Raw genomic sequence first — 27,676 nt, forward strand, 5'->3', positions numbered from 1 at the left:
TAAAACCTAAGAATACATAATATGATAAATATACTGACCAGAATAGGGTCATTAAAAAATTACACTTCAAGGGTACTCGGGCAGAATGAAACAATGCACCATTCTTAAGAACATCTTAGATATAAAAGAAGCAGATATAAGAACTTAGAACACAATAAGAAATAGAATTTCCAAAGAAGCCTGTAGTCAAAAGGGTGGAGGCACAAAAAAACACTAGATTGTGCAGATACAGTCTAAGACCACAAACCCAGAGGCAAACTTTTTATGTAAACTGTTGGCAAGAGAATGGCTTTCAGCGGTCTCTCCCCTGGTCCCCACAAGTGGAGCCTACACGTTCTCACTTCTCAGTCACGCTACAGGCAGCATAGGGATTCTGCTTACCTTCCCCCAAACTCGCACTCCCATTAAATTGCCATCACAAAGTTATAAAATCTTTCAAATTGCCGTATCTAGGCTCTTTCCATCTTCACTTCTTGTGCGTGGGGCTCTACCTACCACCCCTAAACCTTGGGTCTCCGGAGCTGCTTTTCAGTTCTGACATGCTGACTTTTTCCTCATCCTGCTCACACACTTCTCCCTCTCTGCCCACTACAAAGTACTTTCAGATCAGTAACTGCTTTGTATAATTTCATGCCATCGTGACCCAGTCTAATTCTAGAGGTATTACAGTGGCTGAGAAATATCTTTTCTATTTGATCCCTCCATTTCCATTACCACTGTCTTAGCTGAGGACGTTACTTTTCATCGATGTCACTGGATCCAAACCTGGCTGATTATGAGCATCTCCTGAGAAGCTTTTAAAGAATAGATTTGTAGGCCCCTGGAACTTGCATTTTTAATGACTTCCCCAGATGATTCCTAAATTTGAAAACCATTGATACACAAACTTTAGGATACATCAGACTTTAGCAGAATCACTTGCAGGGCTTGTGAAAGCACACATCACTAGGCCCTGCCTCCACTTTCTTCGGTCTGGGGTGATGCTTTAGAACACACAGTCCTAATGTATTCCCAGGTGATGCTGAGCTGATTTGAGAACCGCTCTTTGAGGATCACTGATCTGCACCTTTGCCGTAATTGCTTAATTGCCCTTCCTGCCTCAGACTCTTCCCTCTCTAATCCATCTTCCCTGCTGCACCAGAGGAATAGTCTTTCTAAAGCGTAGATCTGATTAGGAGTTAATTTATTGAAAACACCTTTCATAGTGACTGGCTCAGAGTAGATGTTCATAAAAATGTACCAAATTTTAAAATGCCATTCACATTAACAACAATAACAAAATTTTAGTTACTCTCTATGGCTTTAGCATAGCAAATAAGACCTTTCATAATTTAGGCCCAACCTCCAAGCACATCTTCCCTCCCTTTCCTCTGCTCATCCCCTGCATTCTACCCTGGCCAAAGTAGACTCCTCACTGTTCCCTGCATTTTCATACCAGCTACACCCTTTTATATTTTAAAATATAAATATTATATTTTACAAATATTACCACATGTCCCAAAGTATCCTGAGAATTCTTAGACAGGTGGACTATCTTCATTTACAATCCATGTTCACAAGACCATTGTACAATAGCATCCCCAAACTAAAAATCTCCTTAAAAAACACATCACAGTTGTCTGGTAGAGCTACAAATTGTTATAATTCTACCTCCATAACTTACACATTATTTCTCAAGCAGGCACTAGTTTCAATGACTTCAGAAATAATTTAGCAAGTAAGTCATATCTTGTATACTTTTTTCCAGACAGTAGAGGCTTGAACATTTAAAACAATATTGCTGTACACATTTTTTTAAAAAATCAAATACATTAATCTCCAAAACCTAGCAATGTAGGGAGAGGAGGCAGATTTAAGAGCAGATATTAAAGCTGATTAAATTTGCATAGCTAAGTGATAAAAGCTAGTTTCAAACCCGAGCTTTTTGGTTCCAAAGAACTTCTCTACAGCATCAGGTCCTATCACAGATTTACTTGGTAAATTTTACTATTTCAAACGAAAATTAAGTTTTTACAGTAATCCAGTTCCAGTTTCTAAAATAGACCCTATCTTCAGGCTGGAACCCTCTGGCTACATTGTCCCCTGCACATTTGTTTGGCTCATACAATATTTTAAATTTTTAAATTTCAGTTGCCATACTTGAAAACTGACTACCCATCAATAATCCAGATTTTTTACTTCTCTTTAAGAGTCAGAAGCATATCCATTAGGATTGCTATTATTAACACAAACAAACAGAAAATAACAAGTGTTGGTGGGGATGTGGAGAAATTAGAATCCTTGTTGGAAGAAATGCAAAATGGTGCAGGAACTATGGAAAACAGTATGGCAACTCCTAGAAAACTTAAAGTTGAGAACTACCATATGATCCAGTAATCCTTCTATCTATATACTCAACATAATTCTAAGTAGGGGCTGGAGCAGATATTTGTATACCTGTGTTTATAGCAGCATTATCCCTAATAGCCAAAAAGTGGAAGCAACTAATGTCTACCAACAGATCAATGAATAAAATGTGGTATATACATACAATGGAATATTATTCAGCCTTGAAGGAAATTTAGACATATGTTTATGATGGATGAATCTTAAGGACATCATGCTAAATTAAATAAGGCAATGACAAAAAGACAAATACCACTTATATGAGTTAACGTAGTCAAATTCAGAGACAGAAAGTAGAATGGTGGGTACTATGGACTGGAGGAAGAGGGGATTGGCAAGTAGTTGTTAAAGGGGTATAGGGTTTCAGATGTGCAAGATCAAAAAGTTCTGAAGGCTAGTTGCACAATAATGTGAATACTTAACACTGCTGAACTGTACACGAAATAATGGCTAAGATGGTAAATTTGCAGGTTTTTTTAACCACAATTTTTTTTTTAATTTTAAAACTTAAAACATTTTTACAAAATTCTCTTAGAAGATGTGTTAGCCTTGGATCCATCAGTTTTCCAAGGTGTCAATCAGCTGAAGCTGAAGTGTACTTTAACACCGCAAGCACCCTCCAGAGCCACCAGCTCCAACTCTCCCAGCTTCCACCCTCCACACTGAGGCCAAAGTGTCAACCGACAACTTCTCCAGTTTTCACTGTCTGTTCTTCACCTGGTCCTCTCTTCTCATTTCTGTTACTCTCAAGGCCACTGCTAGTACTAGAGTTTGCATCCTTTTCTCCAGCTCATGAATTCATAGGACATTTGTAAGATCTTGCTCATTATTTCCCAATCTGTCCTTTGAATTTAAAAATAAAAAAATCACATATATAATTTTTCCATCTTAACTAGTCTTCATACAAAACAATTCCAAAGATATTATTTATAGTCTAATATACAATTGTAATGTCAAGTTTTTCCTTTGACTATTTTAAAAACTCTGTGGATCAGTTTGAAAAGTACTAATTGGGTTATTCAAGAACTCCCAAGTTGTTCCATGGTTATACACTCACCCATTACTTTAAAAAACAAAACCTGTTTACATGATTGTTTTCTCTATTAGACTGTGAGCTTCTCAAGATACTTAGAAGACATACTCTCGTTCTTCATTCTTAATCTCTGCATTTCTGCAATTTTTTTACACTTAAGCAGTTAAACTAAACTGGACCTGGTATTGCTTCACACACCTTGATTACCAGCAACAGTGTTTTTAAATGAAGCATAGCAGTATTTCAGAGCATTTACTTTTTCTTGTTCTTATAAAAGCAATCATTCTATCAGCTCCTAGTGTTATAAATAGAATGTTTAGTTCTCAAAGGTATTTTACATTCTTTCATTAATTTCTAAATACCACTCAAAACATTTCCTGAAATCTCTTATGTAAAACCAAGTTTTGCAAATAACACATATTCCTATTCTACCAAAGTACTCATAAAACTTATATTCATTTTTGAAGGTACATGGTCTTACATATAGATCTAAATGTATATGACAGCAACCATCCCCCAATACCGATCTGGCTCACTTCTGAAATGACTAAAACAAGAGTGCTCGGTATTGGGAACTCCACTTCCATAGCATAAATTAATTCTGATCTCTAATACCATTCAGCCCAGAGAGTAGCTTCTTTGTGCTCCAAGATGGAAAAGAGAGGTGAAGAATTAGAAGACTGCCAACCAGGTTCTACATACTGTTTCTATCACTTTTGAGTAAAGCTCCTCAGCCTCCTCCGTCTGTAAAGTTAGGATAATAACTCCTTTGCTGGACTGAAAAATGCATCTTTAGAAAGACGAGCTTATTAGGTTTCAGGACTGAAAGGGGTTTAGGTTATCTTGGGTTTTTGAAGCAGAGGCCATTAGCTAAGATTTCCATTACCTTTCACTTAAACATCAGAGTCTTTAGAACAAAGCTTTTCTTCAAGGTGTTTTCCTAGCAAACTTTCTATTCACTCAAAATAGTTCGACAAGACAGCGTGATGAAGGGATGGAATGAGACTCATACACTCCTTTGTTGTTTAAGAGAACTCTGTATTTTATGCCAGATTATATAGGCTGTGTGTTAAGATAGCTCCTGGGAAAAATGACTGTTTTATCAAAGTATAAACTTTATTTCTGTATATAAAGTACAGTTTTATTAGATGTTTCTGAGTCCCAAAATAACAGTACTAGGATATGCCTCATTTTTAGGTTTTAAATAATTGCATAATAAAATACTATAAGTAGGTATAAAGCTAAAACACAAAGTATGTATGTATTTCTTTCTAGTGTAAAGGAGAAGAGTGTCGTGTTCCTTTTGGTACAGACAAAAGGTTCCCAAATCTGTGCGCCAGGCCACCAGATTAACACGAGTGCCGCAGGACGCTGTGAATTTCTGAGGCGCACACATCCATGGGGCACAACACAAAATGCTGGTTTGAGGTAGTTCACATTGTCAATAGCAGATAGCACTATGTTTCTTTCCATGACAGTGTATCTTTGCAAAACTGGATTTTCAGCAGGTGTGGTAAAAAGTACTGTGCAAAAAGCATGGTGGAGCAGGAATACTGGCAGCGTTCAAGCTGATTCCAAGGTCTGAGAAGTTGCGCCGCATCCACTGTCACTAGTGGTTTGGACGTAAATTCTTAAGCTGTTTGGACCTAACTATTTAATAAATGGAATTATTAGGCATTTCTTTTGGCCTAGGTGTGCTGTGAAAACACTACTGAAACAGTGAAGGGCACCACGAGCTGAGAAAGTACGGGGAACATCTGTGGTACAGGCAAGAAATAACATCAGAACAAGACATTTCATAGTTCATTTTCTACCTAAGAAATTTTCTAAATAGTCATATAAGAAAGGGAAAAAATATATACAAACATACATACAAAGTTTGGATTTTTATTGAAATCTTGTGTTAGGTATCAAACAAAATCTGCTTTCTTCAGATAAAAATATTCTCTCAGATGTATCCAGATAACTGCTAAGTCTAAATTGGTCCTCCAGTCTTATTTTTATTGTCCTCATGAAATGTCCATATACACTGAGGATGTTCCCGAAAGAATTTTTATCGTGTAAAGGACCGTACATGACGACCTCTACCACTGCCTCCACTAACGAACTTTCCTCGTGAGCCTCCACTGCCACTATTCGCACTTGCCCAGGAAGGTCCAAGGCCCCCACGACCCCTGGAAGCACGGTCACGAGGACTTGGGCGGTAGCCTGTAAAAGAAAGAATACAGTTTTCAGTTGTAACAAACTGTCCTTTCCCATTATGTAAACACTAATCTATAACACTGAGCTCAAAGACAGGGACTACTCTTCGCTCCTTTAAAATCCACGGGCCAGTTCCATGAATGTGTTGAAGACCACTGAGTTGTCCACTTTAAAAAGGTAAATGGTTTAAATGTAAGAATTACATTTCAAATAAAGCCAAAAAAAAAAAAAAAACAAGGGAATTTGAAACCAAAAGCCTACATCTGACCAGAAAAATTCTGGACTTGATATAGGAATGTTGCAGAGAGGAAAAGAAGGGTTATATGCTTACAAACGCAAGACAACACTGAAACGAAAACAGAATACAGTTGACCTTTGAACAACTCGGGGGTTAATCCAAGTATAATTTACAGCTGGTTCCTCCACATCCTCGATTTCAGCTAACCACAGATCATGTAGTGCTGCAGTATTTATTGTTAGAAAATATCTGCATGTAAGTGGATAATGCTTGCAGTTCAAACCCACGTCGCTCAAGAGTCAACTTGTATTCTGTGCTGAGGTATCTCTGTTTACTTTAGTCAGATAGGTGCCTGAAGGACTGGCTTTCTTTAGTTACTATCAAGACAGAGCACAACGTGAAACCACTCAGCCTATATACACAGTTCAAAATCTAAAATTTTGATTATTTATACAGAAGATGTACATTGGGCACCCACTCACAGATATAAAATTAAACTGACTTTAGAATTATATGTCTACATTCCAAAATATTCTCTCCCAGAATGAGAATATATGACATTCAACAATTTGAAAAGGAAGATTTGCCTCCCTCCCCCTCAGCAATGTCAAGTAGGAAGAACGTGTACCTGTAGAACTAAGCGGTCGTAACGGTGGAAGAGGGCCCCTGTTAAAATTGCTCTGGCCTCCGCGGCTCTCATTGTAAGTTCCTCGAGGAGTATTCTGAGCGCTCCAGCTGGAGCCTCTTGTTCCCTCCCGACGACTGTAATTTCCTAAACGCAGGCAACACGATCAAAATCTACTTTTTTCACAATTTCAATCGAATGAAGATATGACAGGTTTTTCTTAATCTTCAAAAGTAACAGAAGAGAAACTATAAAATTGTATAACAGAATATAAGCAGTATGGCAGCATCATACGAAGTTAGAAGCGGAGGCTCTGAAGCCAGACTGTCAGGGTTCAAATACTGGTTCTGCCATATTTCTATGTCCTGGCCAAATGACTGACAAGTTTTCTCTTCTGGTAAGCGGGCACACTAAAAGAACCTACCTCGTGGGACTGATGAGAGTATTACATGTGAAGTGCTCAAAATAGTTCCTAACTCAGCTATGTAAGTGTTTACTACTAAAGTAAACACCTGTTCTCTTTCACTCTCACTCTCTTAACTCAGGAGCATGGAAACATGCCATCAATCCACTAGTAAAGTATAATTTCTGTAAATTTTTATTTTAGAAACTGAATTTCTAAAATCCTGAAAATATTTAAAACAAGTTATATATAACATTAGGAAGCAAGGAGATAAGAGAATCAAAGATGAACTACATAGAACAATCCTAAGGAAACTGTTTATAAGAACCACTGTGAAAATAACGTATGGCTATTATTCAGAAAGGATAAACACAATTCTCAACGTAAAAAGGGACGTAATTAGCCAATACTTCTTTTAAACTCATCATTAAATATGCAATTAAACAAGTTAATGTAAAAAAAATTTTTTTCTATCCAACCAAGCACTCTGTAAATAGGACCACTGGTCTAGAGGCAGCTTAATTATAGTATCAGAAAAATACTTCATCTGAATCACTTGTATTTGATATTCTGATATTCCAGTATTAGAATAACCCATTAGAAAATATATGTAAGTAGTTACCTTTTGAAGCAGGAGGTGTGAAAAACCTATTCTGACTGTGAAAAGCACCCCGTCCTCCCCGATTGCCTGAAAATCCACCACGAGAAGAAATCTTCTGTGATACTTTGAGTGGCCGTTTTGGTGGAGGTATTCCATCTTGAGGGACCACTTCTTTACTTTCAGCTGCAACAAAGTCATCCACATGCATAGATGGTGGTCTGCTAGTGTTCTGTTTTCTCTGACGAAAAATATCATGGGGTCGTATACCCTGTCCAAATCCTCCCCTGCCCCTTCCTCTTGGTGGGGGCACAACATGAGCTCGTTTGGCAGGTTCAATGTATTCAGATTTTCCACTATTAAAACAGAAACACTCCATGAAAATGTTTTCTTTTACACATTTCCAGTGAAAATATAAGTTAATCTTTGTAATATTGAAAACTACATTTCAATTATTCTTATCCCAATTGTGTTAACTATGCAAATATCTCTATTACGTTCCAGGGAAACACAACAAAACTAGCTAAGAAAGGTACTCACATTTAACTGATATGAATAACAATTTTTAAAAATAATCCAGTTGACCCTTTTTCAAAACATTTAAACTCTCATAAAATAAAACAACATAACAAATGTACTTGGTATGTCCTGGCCAAATTATTATCTTTTAAAAAAATTCAAAACAATATTCACGATTCAAGTATTATGTCAACTTCTTTTTTCTCTAATACTCAAGAGTCTATCTTAAAATACATTAAAATAAAGAAGGTTACTTGATCACAATCAAGATCTTCAGTAAAATAAATTTTACCTTGAAGTTATAAAGGTCTCATGCTTGTGTTTTCCAAGTTTGAATCCTTTAGTAGTCTTGGTTCTTCCTGGAGATGATGGTTCTGACAAAAATGAGCGCTCTAATTCTGCATGCAAGTCAAAGTCACTACAGCATTTTTCAGAGAGCTCAATTAAGTCGACCTTTACCTGCAGTCATAAAAATGAACAAATGAAAAATGTACTTCAATGTTACTATTTATGTAACATTATACTTACATGCAACTATTAATATAACATTTGATTACAGAAATTCTTATTTCCTATAAATTATATTTGACCCTCGTAACAAATAAATTATAGGTCAGCCTGTTTCCCTCATTTTTTCAAAAAGCAACATCATTGGTAGTTTAAAAAAAAAAAAGAAAAAAAGCCTTAGGAAGTTAGCTGCTTTTTGAAAGGGGAGAGGGGTGCAGAGTTAGCATTCCTCCTCAGAGAAGGGCTATTTATCTAGGAGACCTCTGATGCCTGGCAAGGAATTCAGGCTTTCTCTACATAAATTAACAGTGGACTATTTCCAGAACTTTTCCCAAAGAATCTGAAAATAACATACTCTACAAGCCTTCTATGGTCAATGTATCACAAAAAAAGGATTCTGTGCCACAGATCTCTATGTATTAATTTAAGGAGGTTCCAACCAAAGTCAACTTTCAGAGAAATGAAAATTATGTTCACTTAGGCTATATTAAATTTATTAAACCTAAAAGACCAAAAATTTCCCTAAACCACATAAAGTCACAATCATCACAAGGTAACTGTGGTACAACAATTAGGGTTAGGGCTTCTAACACAAATATTTTCAACCTGTGATGCCCAATATGGTAGCCACTAACTAACTACATGTGTCTATTTTAATTTAAATTAATTAAAATTAAATCAAAATAAAATTCAGTTCCTAAGACATGCTAGCAACGTTTCATTGCTCAACAATCACATAAGGCTAGTGGCTACTGTACTGGACAGGTCAGGTTATAGAATATCTCTACTTCATAAAGTTCTATTGAACAGCACAGTTCTAAAGAATCATTGAACAATTTACACTAAAAATATTGTTCAATGCAATTTTAATTCAATTGCATGTGATATTTTACTTTTTTTTTTTTTTTTTGAATGGAGATACCAGGGATTGAACCCAGGACCTCATGCATGTGAAGCATGTGCTCTACCACTGAGCTATACCCTCCTGCCTGCATGTGATATTTTAAAGAAGGAAAAGAAGTCCTTAGTACACTAAATACATCTTAAATATGAAGCAAATCATTCTTTTAATTTTACTGCACATGAATACTAATATTTTCTGGACCAGGGAATATTCAAATATATTTCTTTCTTTGAATATGTACTCTTCTGGAGTACCCTTCCTCTTGATTTACAAATAAATTTGATGTTACTGAAAATATATACACATTTTTTAAGAAGAAAAAATAATACATGGTAAAATAAGATGTGGCTAAAATTGTCCTTCCTAATACTCTGAGAAGCATAAAACAAGACTGCATTAAAATCTTTAACTATACTTTTACCTATTCAGCATTATGTTTAAGAATATCAATTCCCATTCATACTATATTTTTTGAACAAATTTTTTTTTTCATTTCCCCAAATTAAGAGCAACCTATTCTCTCTTTAAACCCAAGTACAAGAATTAATTATAATTCCATGGGATACTTTACTCTATTCTATACCCTATAAATATAGGTAACCAAAGTGCTTTAGAGTACTTATGCAAAAATGAGAAGAATCTCATTCTCAAATATACAGATCACTATGTAGAAAGAGAGAAAACAAGTAGCAAAAAAAACTGAGAGTCCTGGACACCATTAAGTGGGCGACTGACATAAAAATAATGCCCTACTGGTCCTGAGACAGACTTTAAACAGCCATACAATATATAATCAATTTTTGAACTAACAATACACTAAGAAACAACAAAAAAGTAACATTTTTCTAAGTATTTAGTAATAAAATTACTTATACCAAATCCAGATCTGTATCAATCTCTTCAGCCTGAAATGGAGTGAACCACATAGATTTCAACTGATCATCCATGACATCAGCTAGCACATATGCAGTTCTAGAATAAGAAAAGTATTTGTTAAAAAGCAGAATTCCAAAATCAAATATTTTAGCTTACCTTCTAAGTAAAATCTGTGGTACAGTACAATTAAAAATATTATCCTCTGAAGGATTAGTAAAATTAGCACTTAAAAAGATTCCTTCAAGAAACTATTTAAGAATTAAGTATTCTTGAGGAGAGGGTATACCTCAGTGGCAAAGTGCATGACTAGCATGCACGAGGTCCTGGGTTCAATCCCCAGTACCTCCATTAAAGAATAAATAAACCTAATTACCTCTCCCCACAAAAAAAAAAAAAATTAAGTATTCTTGAAAACCAGTAACCTGGAAACTAATCCTCGTGACAAATTTGATCTTTCAATAAAATAAAACAACCCTAGTTTTACTTCTAAAAAGCCAAGTTTATTACATTGTACCAATGTGTAATTTTTCTTAATTTAGAAAATAATTCTATCACATTAAATACATATTATACTCTAAAAGGATAGTGTTCCAAAGATCAAGAGAGATATCCTATAGATGAGGAGACCAGCAAACTATGGTTCCTCATTCTGCCAACCTGTTTTTGTACAGCCTGCAAGCAAGAATGGTTTGCATATTTTTAAAGCCTTTTTTAAAAAAACAAAAGAAACAAGCAAAAAGCTACAGAAGAATATGCAAGAGAGACTGAATGTGGTCCACAAAGACTAGAATTTTTACTATCTGACCTGCACAGAAAAATAATTTGATGGCCTTCTCTTGACCCCAAGCCGTTATATGCATAATATCTACTCAACCATAACATTGCATGTTTTACCTATTGTTAAACAGATTCTGGAGAGATTCTGGAGCTGAAAGTACTGGTTCTACATCCTGGTCACCAAGAGGTAAAGGATCACCTGATGACTCCAGCATCTGCTTAAGTCCAACCACATTATCCAACAAAGAATCCAGATTATCATCATCTTTTGAATGTTCCTAGATACAAAAAACAGCATAAAATAAGAGGATGCAGGTAAAACCTGAACATTTATGCCCATAATCTACTGACTCTTTAGTAAAAAAAAGTGGTATTATTTCATCACTAAGAAATTTAGAGCACCATCAAGAAATTATCAGCTTAACATTAAACATATTAAAATAAACACCAAAAACACTTGTCATTTTATTTCTAAAGAATGGTAGCAGATGGCACCCTGCATTCAAACAAAAGACAATTCCAAAAGTACTGCCTTCATGTACTCCTTAAAATTCATATCAGTATGGAGGACTTCACTCCGAATTATTAATTCTGAGTATAAATACCCAACTGAGGGTTCACTATTTTAAAAAGGTCACTAAAAAAATTTGTACTAGTCAAACTGTGAAGAAAATTATTTCCTGAGAATAAGCCATTTTTATTTTGTTTCTATTGTTTCTTTTTTACCAAAACAAGCTTCTCTAGTTCAAGGAACAAATTTTCTGGACTTTCTTCTTTGCTTTGTAGAAGCTGTTTTAGCTCTGCAGCATTAATACTCATCGTCCGTGATGGATGAGCTCCCTCTACTTCCATGAGACCACTATCATCTCCACAACATCCCTGTAAATGTCACACACAAGTTAAATTTGAGAGCAGTGAAATTTGCAAAAATGCTTCCAAACTTACTCAGATATTTAAGATTGCCACAATCTTCCCCTCAATGTTTTGGTTTTATATCAGTACAAATGGCTAGTTTTAAGAAAAATTTAGTGAGCTTAAAGCTGAAATAAGTTTTCTTTGAGTTAAGACTCACAAAATAAATAGGTGAACACATATATTCAACTTACTGGCACCAAGATTTCTCAAAAAAAAAAAAAATCCAATGACAAATACACTGACACTGGCAGGAAACGTAATATACTAATTGATATTCAAGTGAATAAAATGTCTGCTATAACAAAGAACTAATGGAAGCTGAATTTATCTTTCTGGAGATAAGGCAAACAACTGAAAAAAAACAGTAACTGTCATATTTAAGAATACATGCCGTCAGACAGAAAAATTAACATTTTCTGCTTTAAAAAGTATGCCACATAATAAAATAAGAAAATTCATCAGACAAAACAAACTTTGTTAATGACAATAAATACATTCTTATTTGCACATATGAAAGAACACTTAAGTAGTTTCAAATCTTTAGAACACAGTCTTGGTTTATAGATTTTTTTTTAATGGAGGTACTGGGGATTGAACCCAGGACCTCGTGCATGCTAAGTATGCATTCTACCAATGAGCTATTTCCCTCCCCTCAACCCAGCCCTGTTTTAAATAGCTTAAAATGAATACTGGTCCCACCAATCCAGCTGTAGGATTCAGTAATTTTAAATATACAGTAAGAATTGAAATTTTGTTTGTAGCTCCTACTATTCGGCCTATAACTGGACACATTTCAGTGAAAACTAAGTGAAAATTATTCTTAACAGATTTCTACTCAAACTGATACTGTGCCTGAAGCACACTTGTTCCTTTCAGAAAACTCTAGACCGAGGAAGTCATTTACATTGTATTAAGGAAGAGGACATACAGTCTTAATGAGAAATTCAATAAACCATCATGTCCACAAGGGTTTTACTTGCTGTTTGGAGGTGAGGGTGAAGGGTAGGTTGATGGTGTTCATGTTTTACTTAGGAAAATAAAAACTAAAGTAAATGAGTTAAAAATAATTAGAGTGCATTAATAGAAACAGACTGTGAAAAGTTATATTTAAACTGTCCCCTAAATGTTCTTAAAATGTATAACTTAACACACTGGATATATTTTGTAGAAATAAGCATATTAACCAGGTAACAAATTATCAAGGCATCTATCTGGCTTCATTCCTCACTTAGTTATTCATACCACGTTTACTAGAGATGGAGAGTTTCATATAGCTGAATCAGAAAGCATCTTAACGACTATTATTTTTAAAGGTCACAGAAACCAGAACAAAATAATAAATTAAAAAAAGAAAGGAGAACCTATGTCTATCAAAAAAAAACTTACACAAAGATCTTTACAGCAGCTTTGTTCATAATTGCCAAAACTTAGAAGCAACTGGGATGCCTTTCACTAGGTGAATAAGTAAATAAAACGTAGTGCATCTACACACTGGAATACTATTCAGCACTAAAAAGAAATGGGCTATCACGCCATGAAAAGACATGGAACACCTGCCACATACTGTATGATTCTAATTATATAACATTCTGAAAAGGGAAAAACTATGAAGACAGTAAAAAGATCAGCTGTTGACAGGGGTTAGAGGAGAAGGAGCACAGAGGAGTTTAGGACAGTAAACTCTCTGTAAGACACTCTAATGGTGGCTACATGTCATTCATTATACATCTGCCAAAACCCACAGAATGTTCAATACTGAGAGTGGACCCTAATATAAACTATGGTCTTTGACATGGATAATGATAATGTGTATGTATGTTCGTCAGTTTTAACAAATGTATCACTGTTGTGTAGGAGGTTGATAGGTCGATAGTAAGGGAGGTTGTGTGGGGGAGTGGGGGGTAAGCGGTATATGGGAACTTTCTGTACCTTCCACTCAATTTTGCTCTAAAAAATAAAATCTATTTTCTTAAAAATAAGATTGTGGAAAGATTTAAAACTACCAAGTAATTAAAATATCTGAAATGATGTAAAGTTTTCATCTCTCCCTACTATCTTGCTTTTCCATGATCATAAAGTTTTGAACAAAATCAAGAGCATTTTAAATTCTAATCTACTTATCTGTTACTAAAATGAGTTTTAGAAAATCTTGGCTCAAATTTAGCCCAAAGTTTGAAGTTTTCTTTATGTACATTACTGTGAGTAGTAAGAAAGATTTTTTTTAAAGATTTAGAAAACTATAATCTACAAAGTTATTTCAGAAGAATGAAAATTCTATCAAGTTTGTTTGTGATACCATTTCAAGTCTCCTTAATCATATGTCAAACACTTCAGCTATTAAATTGTACAAGACCTCTGGGAAAAAGCTAGTTAAGACATGGTCTCTGACCTAAGTGACCTAACATTCGGATAGCAAAGTAAGAAATGGCAAACAGGCGTATAAATGATCTACAAAAAGAAATCCAATAACGTGCTGTGAAGTGTACAGAAAGAAAAGTAATATCAAAAGGCTTCACAATAAAAAAGGGGGGATTCACAAATTGGGATGCATTAAAACAGGCACTATAAACAGATTATAATTTGACCAGAGAGAGAGAGAACAACAAACTCCAAGTAGAATAAACTCAGAGATCCACATTTAGACACATCATGATCAAACTGTCAAGAGACAAAAACAAAGAATCTTGAAAGCAGTAAGAAAGAGGTGACTCAACTAATAAAAGATTAACAGCTGATTTATTGTCAGAAACCATGGAAGCCAGAATGTAGAAGGAAAACATATACAAAGTGCCAAAAGCAAAACACTATCAAAGAATTCTACAACTGACAAAACTGTCTTTCGAAAATGAGAGAAATAAAGACTTTCTCAAATTTTTTTAAAAACAGTGAGAGAATCTGTCACTAGCAGACCTACTCTACAAAAAATACTAAAGGGAGTCCTGGCTGACATGAAAGGACACTATACAGTAACTTGAACCCACATGAAAAAATAAAAAGTGTCAGTAAAGGTTAGGTAAAAAGCAATATAAACACATTTTTGTTTGTAACTTTTCTTCTCCTATCTGAATTAAAAAACAACAGAATAAAGCAATAATGATAAAGCTGTGAACATGGACTCATAATGTATAAATATGTAATTTGTATGATGATAACGGCACAAAAGGAAGGGAACAAAGCTATGCTGCAGCAGTTTTTGTATATTATTGAAATTATGTTGGGATTAATCAGAACAAGACTGTTCTAATTTAAGGTGTCAAACGTAGTATACAGGGTCACCACTAAGAAAACAACATAAAAAAAGGGTAAAAGAAAAAGGAAATTAAAATTAAAACAAACGGCATTTGTTTAATGCAAAAAAATACACAATGGAGATAAAGTGAAACAAAAAAGATACATAGGAAGTAAAGAGCAATACAACAGACATAAATCCTATCTATCAATAATTAAACATAAATGGACTGAAATACCAATCAAAATGAAGAAATTGGCAGAACGTAAATGACCAAACAAAACAAAACAAAACATGATCCAACTATATGCTGTCTATAAGAGACACATTTTAGATTTTAAAAATACAGATTATAAGTAAAAGAGTAGAAAAAAAATATACTATACAAACAATAACCAAAACAAAGCTAGAGTGGCTGTACCAATAACACAAAATAAATATTTAGATAAAAGTTACTACTGGACACAAAGAAGGACATTTTATAACAACAAAGGGGTCAATCCATCAGGAAGATATAACAATTATGAAAATATATGCACCTGACAATAGAGCCCCAAGATGCATGAAGCAAAAAATGACAGAAGTAAAGAGAGAAATAGACAATTCACAATAAGAGTTGGAAACTTCCCCAGGATACCCCTAGGCTGTAAAAGTAGCCTCAATAAATTTAAAAAGACTGAAATCATACAAAGTAAGGTCTCTGACCACAATAGAATAAAATTATACATAAATCAATTACAGAAGGAAATTTAAGAAATTCACAATTATGTGGAAGTTAAACTCCTTCCTTAAATCAATGTACCAAAAAAAGAAAATTAAGAAAACACTTGGAGATGAACAAAACCAAAAACATGACATACCAAAAGCATTACACAGGGGGAAATTTATAACTATAAATACTTACATTAAAAAAGATCTCAAATCAATAATCTAAATGTCCAACTTACAAAACTAGCAAAAGAAGAGTAAGAAAACAAGTAAAACAAAGGAAATAATAAAGATTAAAGCAGAAATAAATGAAACAGTGAATTAAAAACAGAAGAAAATCAAAGAAACCAAAATTTGGTTATTTGGAAAGATCAACAAATCTGACAACAGCTAGACTAACAAAAGGGGAGAAAAAAAGGAGAGAACACTCAAATTATTAAAATCAAGAATGAAAAAGAGGATATCATTAACAACCAAGAAAAGAGTTTATAAGGAAAAATTATGAACAATTCTGTGCCATCAAGTTGGTAATGTAGCTGAATGAAGAGAAACAGATTCTTAAAAAGACACAAACTACTAAAACTGATTCAAGATACAGAAAATCCAAATAGATTTGTATCAAGCAAAGCTATTTAATTAGTATGCAAAAACACTTGCCACAAAGAAAAGCCCAGGACAAAATGGCTTCATTGGTGAATTCTCCCTAATGTTTAAAGAATTAACATCAATCCTTCACAAACTTCCAAAAAAATAAAAGAGTAGAGAATACTTCCTAATTCACTCCATGAAGGCCAAAGATGCCTCAAGAAAAGAAAGCTATACACCAATTTCCTATGAATACAGACCTAAAAATCTTCAATAAAGTAAAGCAAACTGAATCTAGCAACGTATCAAAAGGATGGTACACCACAAACAAGTGGGATTTATTCCAGCAATACAAGGTCAGTTCAACACATGACAAGCAATCAATGTAAGACAGAATGTGGGAAAAAAACATGATCATTTCAACAGACACAGAAAAAGCATTTAATAATACCCTTTCATGAAAAAAAAACACTCAACAAACTAGGAACAGAACAGAATTTCTTCAGCCTGATAAAGGGCACCTGTGAATAACCATAGCTAACATCATATTTAAGTGAAAGATTGAAAGCCTTCTCCCTAAGATCAAGAACAAGACAAAGATGTCAACTCTTGCCACCTTTATTCAACATGCACTGGAGGATCTTGGTAGGACAAAAAGGCAAGAAAAAGAAAGAAAACATATCCAGAAGGAAGAAGCTAGACTATTTCTATTTGTAGATGACATTAACCTGTATTTAGAAAACTCTAAGGAAATCACTAAAAACACTATCAAAACTAATAAACAAGTTCAGCAAGGTTGCAGGACACGATATCAATGTATAAGAATCAGTTGCATTTCTAAACACTAGCAAAGAACATTTAGAAATGAAACTAAGGAATAATTCCATTTACAACAGCATTAAAAAAATTCCCAATTTCAAGGCATAAAATTAACAAAAAGCGGTACAAGACTTGTACATTGAAAATTATAAAACATCATAGACAGAAATCAAAGACAACCTGAATGGAAAGCATACCACGTCCATGAACATGAAGACTTAACAGCATTAAGACAGTAATACTGCCCAAAGTGAACGACAGATTCAATATAATCCCTATCAAAATCCCAGCAGTTTTTCTGCAGAAATTGACAGAGACAGAAAAACAGATTAGTTACTACCAGGAGCTAGAAGAAAGAGGGAGTGGGGAGTTTCTCTTAATGGGCACAGAATTTTTTTTGGCATTATAAAAATATTCTGAAATTAGTGGTCATGGTTGCACAATCTTATGAATATACTAAAAGCCACTGAACTGTCAGTTTTATTCATTAATTTAATTTATTAATAAATGTCAGTGAATTTTATGGGTCATGGATTATATCAAGAAAATGTTATGAAAAAAGGAGCACGAAGGAGAAATCTAAGGTAACAGTAGTGAAACACAAAATAAGAAATGAAGTATAAAAGGTTTTCTGAATAAAGCTTTTAAGAATTAGCAGCTGCTGAAGATGATGAACAAAAGGGGGAAAGTTAGCCACTGTTTATGATTTCTAACTTGAAGATCAGAGGAAGATCAATGGTATACAAGCAAGGCACATAAAAGAGGAATCAAGTTTATGGGGAAAGATAATAAATTTGATTTAGGATATCAGAGATTCTGTACACTAACCTGGGGCAAGGAGAGACCGGAGAGGGAAATACAGAAGAGGGAAAAGAAATCAGGCAGGTTATTAGAAGAGATAAGACCTACATCATAAATAGAAATGAAGTGATGCAGAGGTACATTTTCTTCTGATTAAGGAAGGAACAATAGAGCAGAAAGAACAGGGAAAGAATCTCAGGGAGAGAAAAAGCATTTAGAAATAAAACAGGATGGGCTTGATCTTCCCAATGAAGGAAGTAAGAAAAGAAAATGCACTGATAAGGGATGAATAAAAGCATTAATTAGCGTCCCGAGGGCCCAGCAGATCCTGGACAGCATGAATGAACACCGGTTAGTAGTTTTTGACTAGGAACAGTTTAACTGATGATATGTGTAAGAAAATCTGTCAAACTGGTTTATTAAAAACACGTAACTTAGCATCTGGTAAAATTAATAAGTAGTCCTCCATCAAGTAAAACTCTAAAATTCCTTTATGGTAGCTACAGTCCTACTGTTGAGTAGGCAAATCTTTCAGAATCAAAGCAACTAGTAAATATAATCACTTTAATAAACTACATATGACACTAAAAACCCAATAATTTTACAACAAAATCAGTATGACAATAACTGCAAACACCACAGGCAGCCAAGAAGGGCTTAATGGAGGAAACAGTCTCAATATGAATTGCACACACAAGACAAGTACACTAAACAGTCAGTTTAGCTTTTTCTTATGAAATCATCACATACATTTATTTTGGTAATACTGTACTAAACAGGCCCTCTATAACTCTTTCTAATGAGAAATCTTAAAGATGACCTGAATTTCTTAAACCACTATTGAGAGAATACCAACCTAAAGGATGTTAACAGCTACACACAAACACACACACAATTTTGCAGGCAATACATTTGGACAAAACTGGATTAGACTGCAGTAAAGCAAGTTTCTATTTATTCAGTACTTTTAAAGCTTTGAATACACTAATGTGCATAGTTAAGCTCCATCTGGGGATATATTTCCACACTTATTTGGAAACATTTTTTAAAGGCAGGCCTATTAATGGCTTCTGGAATTGTGCCCACAATATATGTATCATGATTTTGGAAAATACTAATGAGAGAATTTTTAATTAGATTTTAACAATAAGATTTTAGAATTGGGGAAACATCTTTAATTCATATCTATGATGAATCCAAAATACTCTAGTATAATAAAAACTTTAAATTCACCCTAAAATCACAACATCCAAAACACAGCCAGTAAATGCTCAATTAAATGACAGTAATTAAATGCTTAATTAAGAGACTGATAAAACTTGATTCTGAATGACCCTAGCAAAGTAACTCAATGTAAAGAATTATGTCAAAAGGAAAAAAAAAGGCACTATAGGTAGGATTTTTCTCTCTTTTAAACTGCAAAGTCAGAATATTTATAAGTTAATAATGGTGCCTAATAAATTAGAGATCAATAAATTCTACTCTTAAATATCTTTTTTATAAATTAAAAACTTTTATTTATAGTAGGGTGAGGACATAGGAAAAAAACAGTATTCTAAGTTTCAATTTCTAAAAAACATTATTCCAAGGTATTTTTGAACCCAAGTGATTTTTCTAACTTACATAAAAGTTTGCAAATTTAAGAAATATCAAAAACATGTGTGTGTATATATATACACATATGCTTACCATTGTGTCAGAGTTAAGAATTTGTCTCATAAATTCCAAAAATGAAGATGCAAGTTCACCTGTGTCTTTACTAAATGTGCTGATCACTCGTTTCAGTAAACTATGCAGAGCATTACTGTTTTTCCTTAAAGAACTGTAAATAAAGAAAATAGAGAGGCAATTTCTTAAAATTTGAATGTATAAAACTAGTATGAGAAATAAACTACCTCAGTTCAGACAGAATAAAATTTAGTCTACCATTTTAAAAAAATGCAAAAAGTACTCTGGTATGTCTGTTACACAAACCATGTAACAAAGCATTTTTTATAGTTGATACATCCTTTTAAAGAAGATAAGCTTCAAAAGCTCTGAAAGAAAAAATTTACCCCAAATAATAAAGATATAAAACCTAGCAAAAGAAATTTGCAGGTTCCCCATTTTTACACATTTTATAACCTTTTACAACCCCTCTAACATGAGGTTACAGCCGTCTCAGAAGCCTGACTAGAAAGTCTACTTTACACAACACTACAAAGAATGATTCTGTTATGACACTGTAACGTGACAGAAGGAAATCGAATGTATAGAGTGGGGGTCAGCAAACTTCTTATGTAAAGAGTCGGATGATAAATATTTCAGGATTTGCTGGTTATACACAACTCAGTCTGTTTCTCTCTATACAAAAGAGCAGTCTCAGTCACAACTACTCAGCTGCTGGTGCAGCAGGAAAGCAGCTGTAGGTAACATATACACGCTGGCTCTACTCCAATGAAACTTTCTTTACACAAACTGGTGGCAGGCTGGATTTGTCCTGTGGCCCGTAATTTGCCAACCCCGATACAGAGAAATTTCAGCATAAGTAACAATCATGATATGTATCCGAAATCATGACAATACACAGTCCTGCGAAAGTCATGCTAAGCATTTATACAGTTCTTAGTTGATCAAAAGAGAATTTCAAGGGCAGAGAATTCTAATTCAATTATGTCTGTTAAGCTGTAACATAATTAGTCAAAATGAAAGTAAGTATGATATTAACACTAAACATGTGGTGTCTGCATTTTTAAAATGCGGCTAGATTCTGAGATGCCATCATACAAGACTTGGGTAAAACAATACAAAAGAGAGGAAGATAAGACTACTGCTTTTGAGAACTTTATAAAATAATGAAATGGACAAGGCACAACAAATGAGATTAAATACAAAGAGAATACAATTAATGGAAAAAACATGGATTCAAAATTGGGACTATACCAATTAGTAGCCTCTACATATAACCTTAAGAAAATGAGACTTACTTTGATGTTCTACCAAAAACTGAGGTCCACTATACACCTTTTAGAATGTCTACAATTAAAAAAAAAAATAGCAATACCAAAATCTGGCATTTTGCCAGTCAGCTTACACAGAAGTTGTCTATAAAGGGGTAGCACACTAGAATGCTGGGGTGATGGAAATGACTTTGTATGGAAATGTGGTGACAGACACATGACTCTACACATCTGTTAAAATCCACAGAACTGTACAACACAAAACACGGGTAAGGTTACAAAGAAAGGGGGAAAGCCAGCATCAATCTTCTGATTTTAGATTAGAGTCAAAGTATCTGTATGAACTCATTTTTTAAAATACACACAAACAAAGAGATGCAAAAAATAAATGCAGATGTGTATGAATGCATGAGTTAGGACACATATATATTTCCTAGCTCTATCCAATGAGAGGGACCAAAATCAGTGACAGAAGTTGAGAAACAAAATAAATAATAATAGTGTTAGGTTATTACATAAGAAAAAAATTAATACCCATGAGTCCATACTGATAAATATACCCAAATAAGTAAATAAATGAAAGTGATGAATTCTTCCTTACAGAAAGATAATTAATAGATGAAAAAGGAATGAGAGAAACAGGAAATTACCATCAGAACACCTCAGTAATAACTGCCACATGTCAAGATTCACTGATGGATACAAAAATTGATAGATGAAAGTTTTAAGTAGAAATAGGACATTTACATAGTCTCAAAGTATATTCTTCAAAATGTTTAGTATTTAAAAATGGAAAATTAGTAAGTCTGCCGTACAAAAAATCTCGGCAGACAACATCTCAGTCAAGCGATCAAGGTTAGTATCAACAGTAATACATGATGTATTTCCTAACATGATGTACTCACAAAGGTACAAAGCCTCTGTAGCATCCTTCTCAGTAAAGCAAAATCTCAATCTAATTATGAGAACATATCAAATCTAAATTGAGTACCCTACAAAAATTTCAAGGTCATAAAGAACGTGGATACAAGAGAAAAAGGATACATTACAACTAAAAGCAGTGTAAGATCCTGTCTTGGATCCTGAAATAGAAAAAGAGCATTACTAGAAAAACGGGTAAAATCTAAATACGTTCTGTATTTTGGTTAATAGTATTGTGCCCAGGTTAGTTTCTTAGTTCTGAATGGCTGGTTTTGAATTCAGTGATTATATAAGACATTAACATAAGGGTAACCTGGATGAAAGGTATATCTGAACTCTGTAGTATTAATTTTAGACTTTTAGGAGAATTACAAAAATATCTCCAAAACAAAAAAAAATTCTTTTGAGTGGGACCTGCTTCAGGATTGTTGTGAGGACTATATGCAAAGTATATAATGATCTGTTTATTTTTTAAAAGGTCAGATAAAAGCCAGATCATGCTACACCTCTGCTCAAAACCTCACAATGGCCCCTGTAAGTAACCCTAAACACCCTTGATGATCTGCCCTTCCCTCACTCACCCATCACTTCTCTGACCCTATACCTTATCATTTTTCTCCTTGCTTACTCACTTCAAGAGCAGCCACCATGGCCTCAAAGCTGCTTCTCAGAAAAGTCAAGCATGCCACTAGCAACTGCTCTCTCCAACTATATTAACATGTTTCACTCACCGCCCTCAGGTCTCTGTTCCAGGGGTCACCCTTTGGTGAGGACTTCCCTGGTCAACTCTCACCCTCACTTTGGCATCATTGTCCCTCTGCCCTACTTTGTTTTCCTGTAACATATAATGTATTTTTATTTACATGTTTATTATCTGTGTATCTCTAGTAAAATGAAAGCATCAAGAAGGCAGGGTTTATTTATTTATTTATTTTAATTAAATCCCCAGCACCTAGGAAAGTGTCTGTCCCAGAGAAGAGGGCATTCAACAAACATCCGTGGACTAAAATGACTCTAGTATTCCTTCATAGTACCTACTGTGAGCCAAGTTTCTAGGTGCTGGGGGAGCGCGCCAAGAAAATACATTTAAGTCCTTGAGTAGCTAAAATTCTAGTGAGATAGACAACCAAATAAGCGATGGGCCTATATAACGTAATGCCAAACAGTATAAAGACAGTGAAAAATATAAAAGGGAATAAGGAATGGAGACACAAAGGATAGGCTATTTCAGACAGGTATTTAGACAGGAAATATATTTATACAGATACCTGAGTGAAGTGAAGAAGTAAGTCAAGAACTAGGGAAAAAGCATTTTAGGAAAAAAAGAGTCTGGTGGTAGGAATGGGCTTGACAAGGAGCAAAATTTAGGATAAAAGAGCTATAAATCAAAGAGATGAGTGAGTGTCAGGCTGTACAGAGCCTTAAAGATCATTACAGAGAGTCTGAATTTTATTTGCAGTGTAACAGGAAGCCATCAGAAGGATTTAAGCAAAACAATGACATGTATCTTGTTCTAAGTTTAAAAAAGATCAGGCTGAGATTAACAGCAAATTTCTTCTGCAAAGCACAGGGAACTATATTCAGTATCCTGTAGTAACCTATAATGAAAAAGTACATGGAAACGAATATATGTATGTATATGTATGACTGGGACATTATGCTGTACACCAGAAAATGACCCAACACTGTAAACTGACTATACTTCAATTAAAAAAAAAAAAAAAGATCAGTCTGAGTCCTAAGAAAATGTATTTTAGGATAATAGTGAGAAGTAAGAAGACTGGAGGCTATTGCAATGGGTAAGAAATGATAGTGGACTGAACAGGGGTGGTAACTATGGCGGTAGAGAAAGGTGATCAGATTCAGAATGTATTTTGGAGACATACTGCACTGGACTTATCAATGGATTGAATGCAGGGGGTGAGGAAAAGATACCTGGGTGGATGGCAATAATATTAACTGGGATGAGCAAGACAGAAACATGTTTGAAGCAAGAGTATCAATAGCTTTGTTTTAGTTCAATTTGGATACCCATTAGATAGCCAAGTAAGAGATATCAAATAGATACATGAGTTACTTGGAGCTTAGCAGAAAGATCAGAGCTAAAGAGAGAAAAAGGGAATCAATTAACATGACTTAGGATTAAAAAAGGACAAGAAACATGAATGCAGGAGAGTCAACAACATCACATATCCTGCTATGGCAGAGGTATGCAGAGTCTTTGTGAGCACACCTAACCCAATCAGGAATGGAGGAACCAGGGAAAGCTTTTTGGTTTTCTTGGAAGTGTAGTATATAAGGTGAGTTTTAAAGGATATAAAGTAAATACCCAGGCAGTAGGAAAAAGGACATTAAAGAAGTAAAATTTAAAGACTTTGGTGAGAGACTGGGAGATGGAGGGGCAGGGGAGTTGGGGAAAACTTGGCTGTTCAGCAGGTGCCACCAACTGAGAGAATATAGAAGAGACAAGATAAGGAGGTGGAGAAGGTAAGATCCAGTACCAAACACAGTACCTGGAACATTAGTTTTCAACCAATGTTACAAGAATTAATGAAAGACACAAATATATGTTTCTTAATCCCTTCTATCTCATAATCTTACATACTTCAACAAATTCCCAAAGAAATCTACGTGATAGCCAGCTATTTCCATAGCGAAGAAAAAGATGATGACATGGACAGAGAGATTAGAACAGAAATTACACTTGAGAGACTAAACAGCATGAGGTTTATATCATTTCAAATTAACTTCATCTCAGCCATTCTTCTAGAGAATAAAACACACAAGAATCCGCACTTTTAGCTTTAGGGTCCATAACATCACACTACCATCATCTCTGAAGAACTACAGGTGAATGTACCAACAAAACAACTATTTTAGAGCATGAATTAACATCCCTGGAACAGTAAGATTTCCTTCTTAAATACTGTAAGATGCCCAATATGTCTATCTATTCAATTTATATTTTCAATCCTAAAGATCTTATTACTAGGACATTTCACCACTAAGGAATCTTTTCTATAAATGCAAAATTTCTCCACACGAAAGAAATCATATATTCAACCTTCTACAACAGCTATGAATTAATTAATATGGGGAGGGGTTAAATCCAGAAGTATATTAAATTAGATAAAGCATTACCTTTTTAAATGAAATAATCCATAATCATGCTCTGCAAGAAACATCATTGTTCTGACACATGTCAGTAAACAGTTGTAGCTGCTCTCAGAGTTAGCTAGCATAGCCAGGAGGCAGTCACAGATTGACGCCATCAATTCTTTGTTTGGCAGAGAATTGGAGAGCTGCTCCAGTTCAGAAATAGAACCTTCAGAAGAGTTTGGCAAAATTAGTGCAATGTCCTGTGAGGGAGGAGGGAAGTTGGGGAAAAAACAATTTTTTAAATGATTATCACTATCACTTAGTATTTTTATTTCAGAAATACATAGCAATTAATACTTAGTAATTATCAAAATATTATAGTTACTGTCCCATCCCAAACATAGGTTCAAACACATTCAGAACAAAGTTGTTTTGCCCTCCTATAAAAGTTAATACAAGGATACACACCGAAAGAAATAAAGACTTAAATATTTTTGCTTTACAGTATTTTTACTGTGAAACAACATCTCTTTGAAAAATTTCTCCTTCTGGATTACACTGAGTGTAGTTTCTATATTCAAATGGTTAGGTAAGCACTTTGGTACTAAAATATTTTAAATTACTGTATTATTCATTCATTTCAATATTTTTTTAATTTATAAAGAAACCATTCAGAGAAATAAACTTTAATAAATATATCCATATATGAATTTAAAACATCACACAAAGAAATGGATGGAGCAAAAGAACACTTAGGCACAGTCTTCCAACTAAATAGTTTCCTTGAGTTTTTATATACTTTTAAAATTCAAGTTTTCAATGCTAGGCAAGTTTACCTAACAATAGCTGAATATCCCACTACTTTTTTTTTTCACAGAAGTAAAATAGATTTTATGGAAACATTTTTAGGTATGTACTATTGCCTTTAATCATTTCAACATACTGGATGGAAACCAGTATTCAACTTGGGTTAGAACTATAAAATAAAGCTTGAATAAAAGGGAAATAAGGCGAGGGCAAGAGTGAGGTTTATGTGATCAGGACAGCTAGGATGCTAAAGTGTTATTCAGCGTACTCAAATAACCCAATGTGGATTATATAGCAAACACCAGTTGATTGGAGGACTTAAAATAGCTTTTTACCAGGTCCAAAGCTATTTTCTACCAGTTCCCTTTTTGTGGAAACAAATCACACCAAAAATATTCCTTCTTGACTGGAGTGTTAAATGTAACTAAACTGGATTTTTCTTAGCTAGAAAAAGGTAATCTTCCAACATGGAATCCTATTAAAAATATTCTGCCTGAAAAAGATCGCATCTGATTGATTAGACAGCGGTAGCATTTTGACAGGCTAAAATGCCATTAGGCAGAGAAATCTCCAAAGATCCCAAAAGTAATGGGCTTTAAAAGCGAAAACAATTTTCACTAACTCATGGAATTATAAACTGCATGTCAAGAATACAGACAGCAAGATGAAATACTACTACTTTTGGTCAACATCTACGAGCACAGTAGTCTGAAATACACTAAAACCACAGCAGCCTGTGATGCCTTCAAAAGTTGTCCTACCAAGAGAACATGATACTAATTCAATCACAAAACTATAAAACTCAAGAATGAATTGGTGTGTAACTGGAAGGAAAATGAACATACCAGACATAACCAACCCCAAAGTATACAGTGGCACACAAAACAAATATCCAAGGACACACTCTCATAAAAGAAAAGGAAAAGAGCTCTTCAGAGAAGCCTGTGAAGTACAAACTCAATGAAAGTTATGTAGCACCAAACCATTTTATTGCTGGCTCACTGGGCAAATTACCTCCCTAAACAACAGGAAGAGTAATGAAACAGATGAGATCTCTTTGTACACAGCCAGTATTTACATCAAGAGAAGCTTTTAAAAAACACATAAACAGACAAAGAATTTATAAAATAACTATAAATACCTGATCACAGAGAGACTGCAAAATGGATGTGATATATTCAACACACTGTTGGCGAATAACACTATCTCCAGGAGACCGCACCAACGCCAACAGCTCCTGGAATATCTCTGCATATCTTTCATCCCCTTTAACAGTTCCATTAATTAGATGCAAAATAGCTAATTTACAAGCTTTGTGTGAAGCCAGAGCATCAAGAAGAGCAAGCAACCTGGTGGTTTGGCTAGTATACTGTTTTTCTTTATCTTCTGAAGTGCTGAAATAAAATCAACACATTTAGTAAACAAAATTCCTAACTTTAAAGCATTATTTAACTAACATTTGTTTTTCAACACATCTGAACTTATACAAATCTTGTATAAAAACATTTCATTCCTTGAATATGGCAACTTCTCTGGAATTTTACAATTACTATAAAATTTTATAAATTCTGGTTTTCAGTAATTTTTTTTTAAATCAGAGTACTTTATAGTTCACCTTCCAAACACCCAAAATCTTCAAACACTTCAAGGTAGCTTGCACATGAAATAATGAAATAAAATTTCCTAATTAAAATTAATCTACATATATTCATATACACTTGTGTCTGTGTGTGTATGTGTATATGTTTATGTGTATATTTATATGTATGTATTATCTGAGCATTCT

General features: G+C 34.3%; 1 protein-coding gene and 1 non-coding gene across 3 annotated transcripts in view; both read right to left on the reverse strand.

The window, feature by feature from the left end:
* Positions 1–5,285: 5,285 nt before the first annotated feature.
* The window catches only part of VIRMA (vir like m6A methyltransferase associated), a 55,145-nt gene continuing 32,754 nt past the window's right edge, over positions 5,286–27,676 (reverse strand). The window contains exons 15-24 of one of the 2 annotated variants that reach the window (XM_010968382.3): positions 27,032–27,284; positions 25,126–25,343; positions 19,814–19,946; positions 11,794–11,946; positions 11,185–11,345; positions 10,290–10,386; positions 8,296–8,462; positions 7,509–7,840; positions 6,487–6,630; positions 5,286–5,626 (exon numbers count right to left, since the gene is read on the reverse strand). In XM_010968382.3, the coding sequence (XP_010966684.1) occupies positions 5,472–5,626; positions 6,487–6,630; positions 7,509–7,840; positions 8,296–8,462; positions 10,290–10,386; positions 11,185–11,345; positions 11,794–11,946; positions 19,814–19,946; positions 25,126–25,343; positions 27,032–27,284 (1,813 nt within the window). In that variant the 3' untranslated portion in view covers positions 5,286–5,471. The remainder of the gene's footprint in view (positions 5,627–6,486; positions 6,631–7,508; positions 7,841–8,295; positions 8,463–10,289; positions 10,387–11,184; positions 11,346–11,793; positions 11,947–19,813; positions 19,947–25,125; positions 25,344–27,031; positions 27,285–27,676) is intronic. The other variant, XM_010968383.3, reaches the window with a different exon arrangement.
* Positions 9,424–9,496, reverse strand: TRNAV-CAC (transfer RNA valine (anticodon CAC)). The gene has a single exon. It is a non-coding gene; the product is annotated as a tRNA-Val (tRNA).

This window comes from Camelus bactrianus, chromosome 25 (assembly GCF_048773025.1).
Source record: "Camelus bactrianus isolate YW-2024 breed Bactrian camel chromosome 25, ASM4877302v1, whole genome shotgun sequence".
Classification (NCBI taxonomy): Eukaryota; Metazoa; Chordata; class Mammalia; order Artiodactyla; family Camelidae; genus Camelus; species Camelus bactrianus.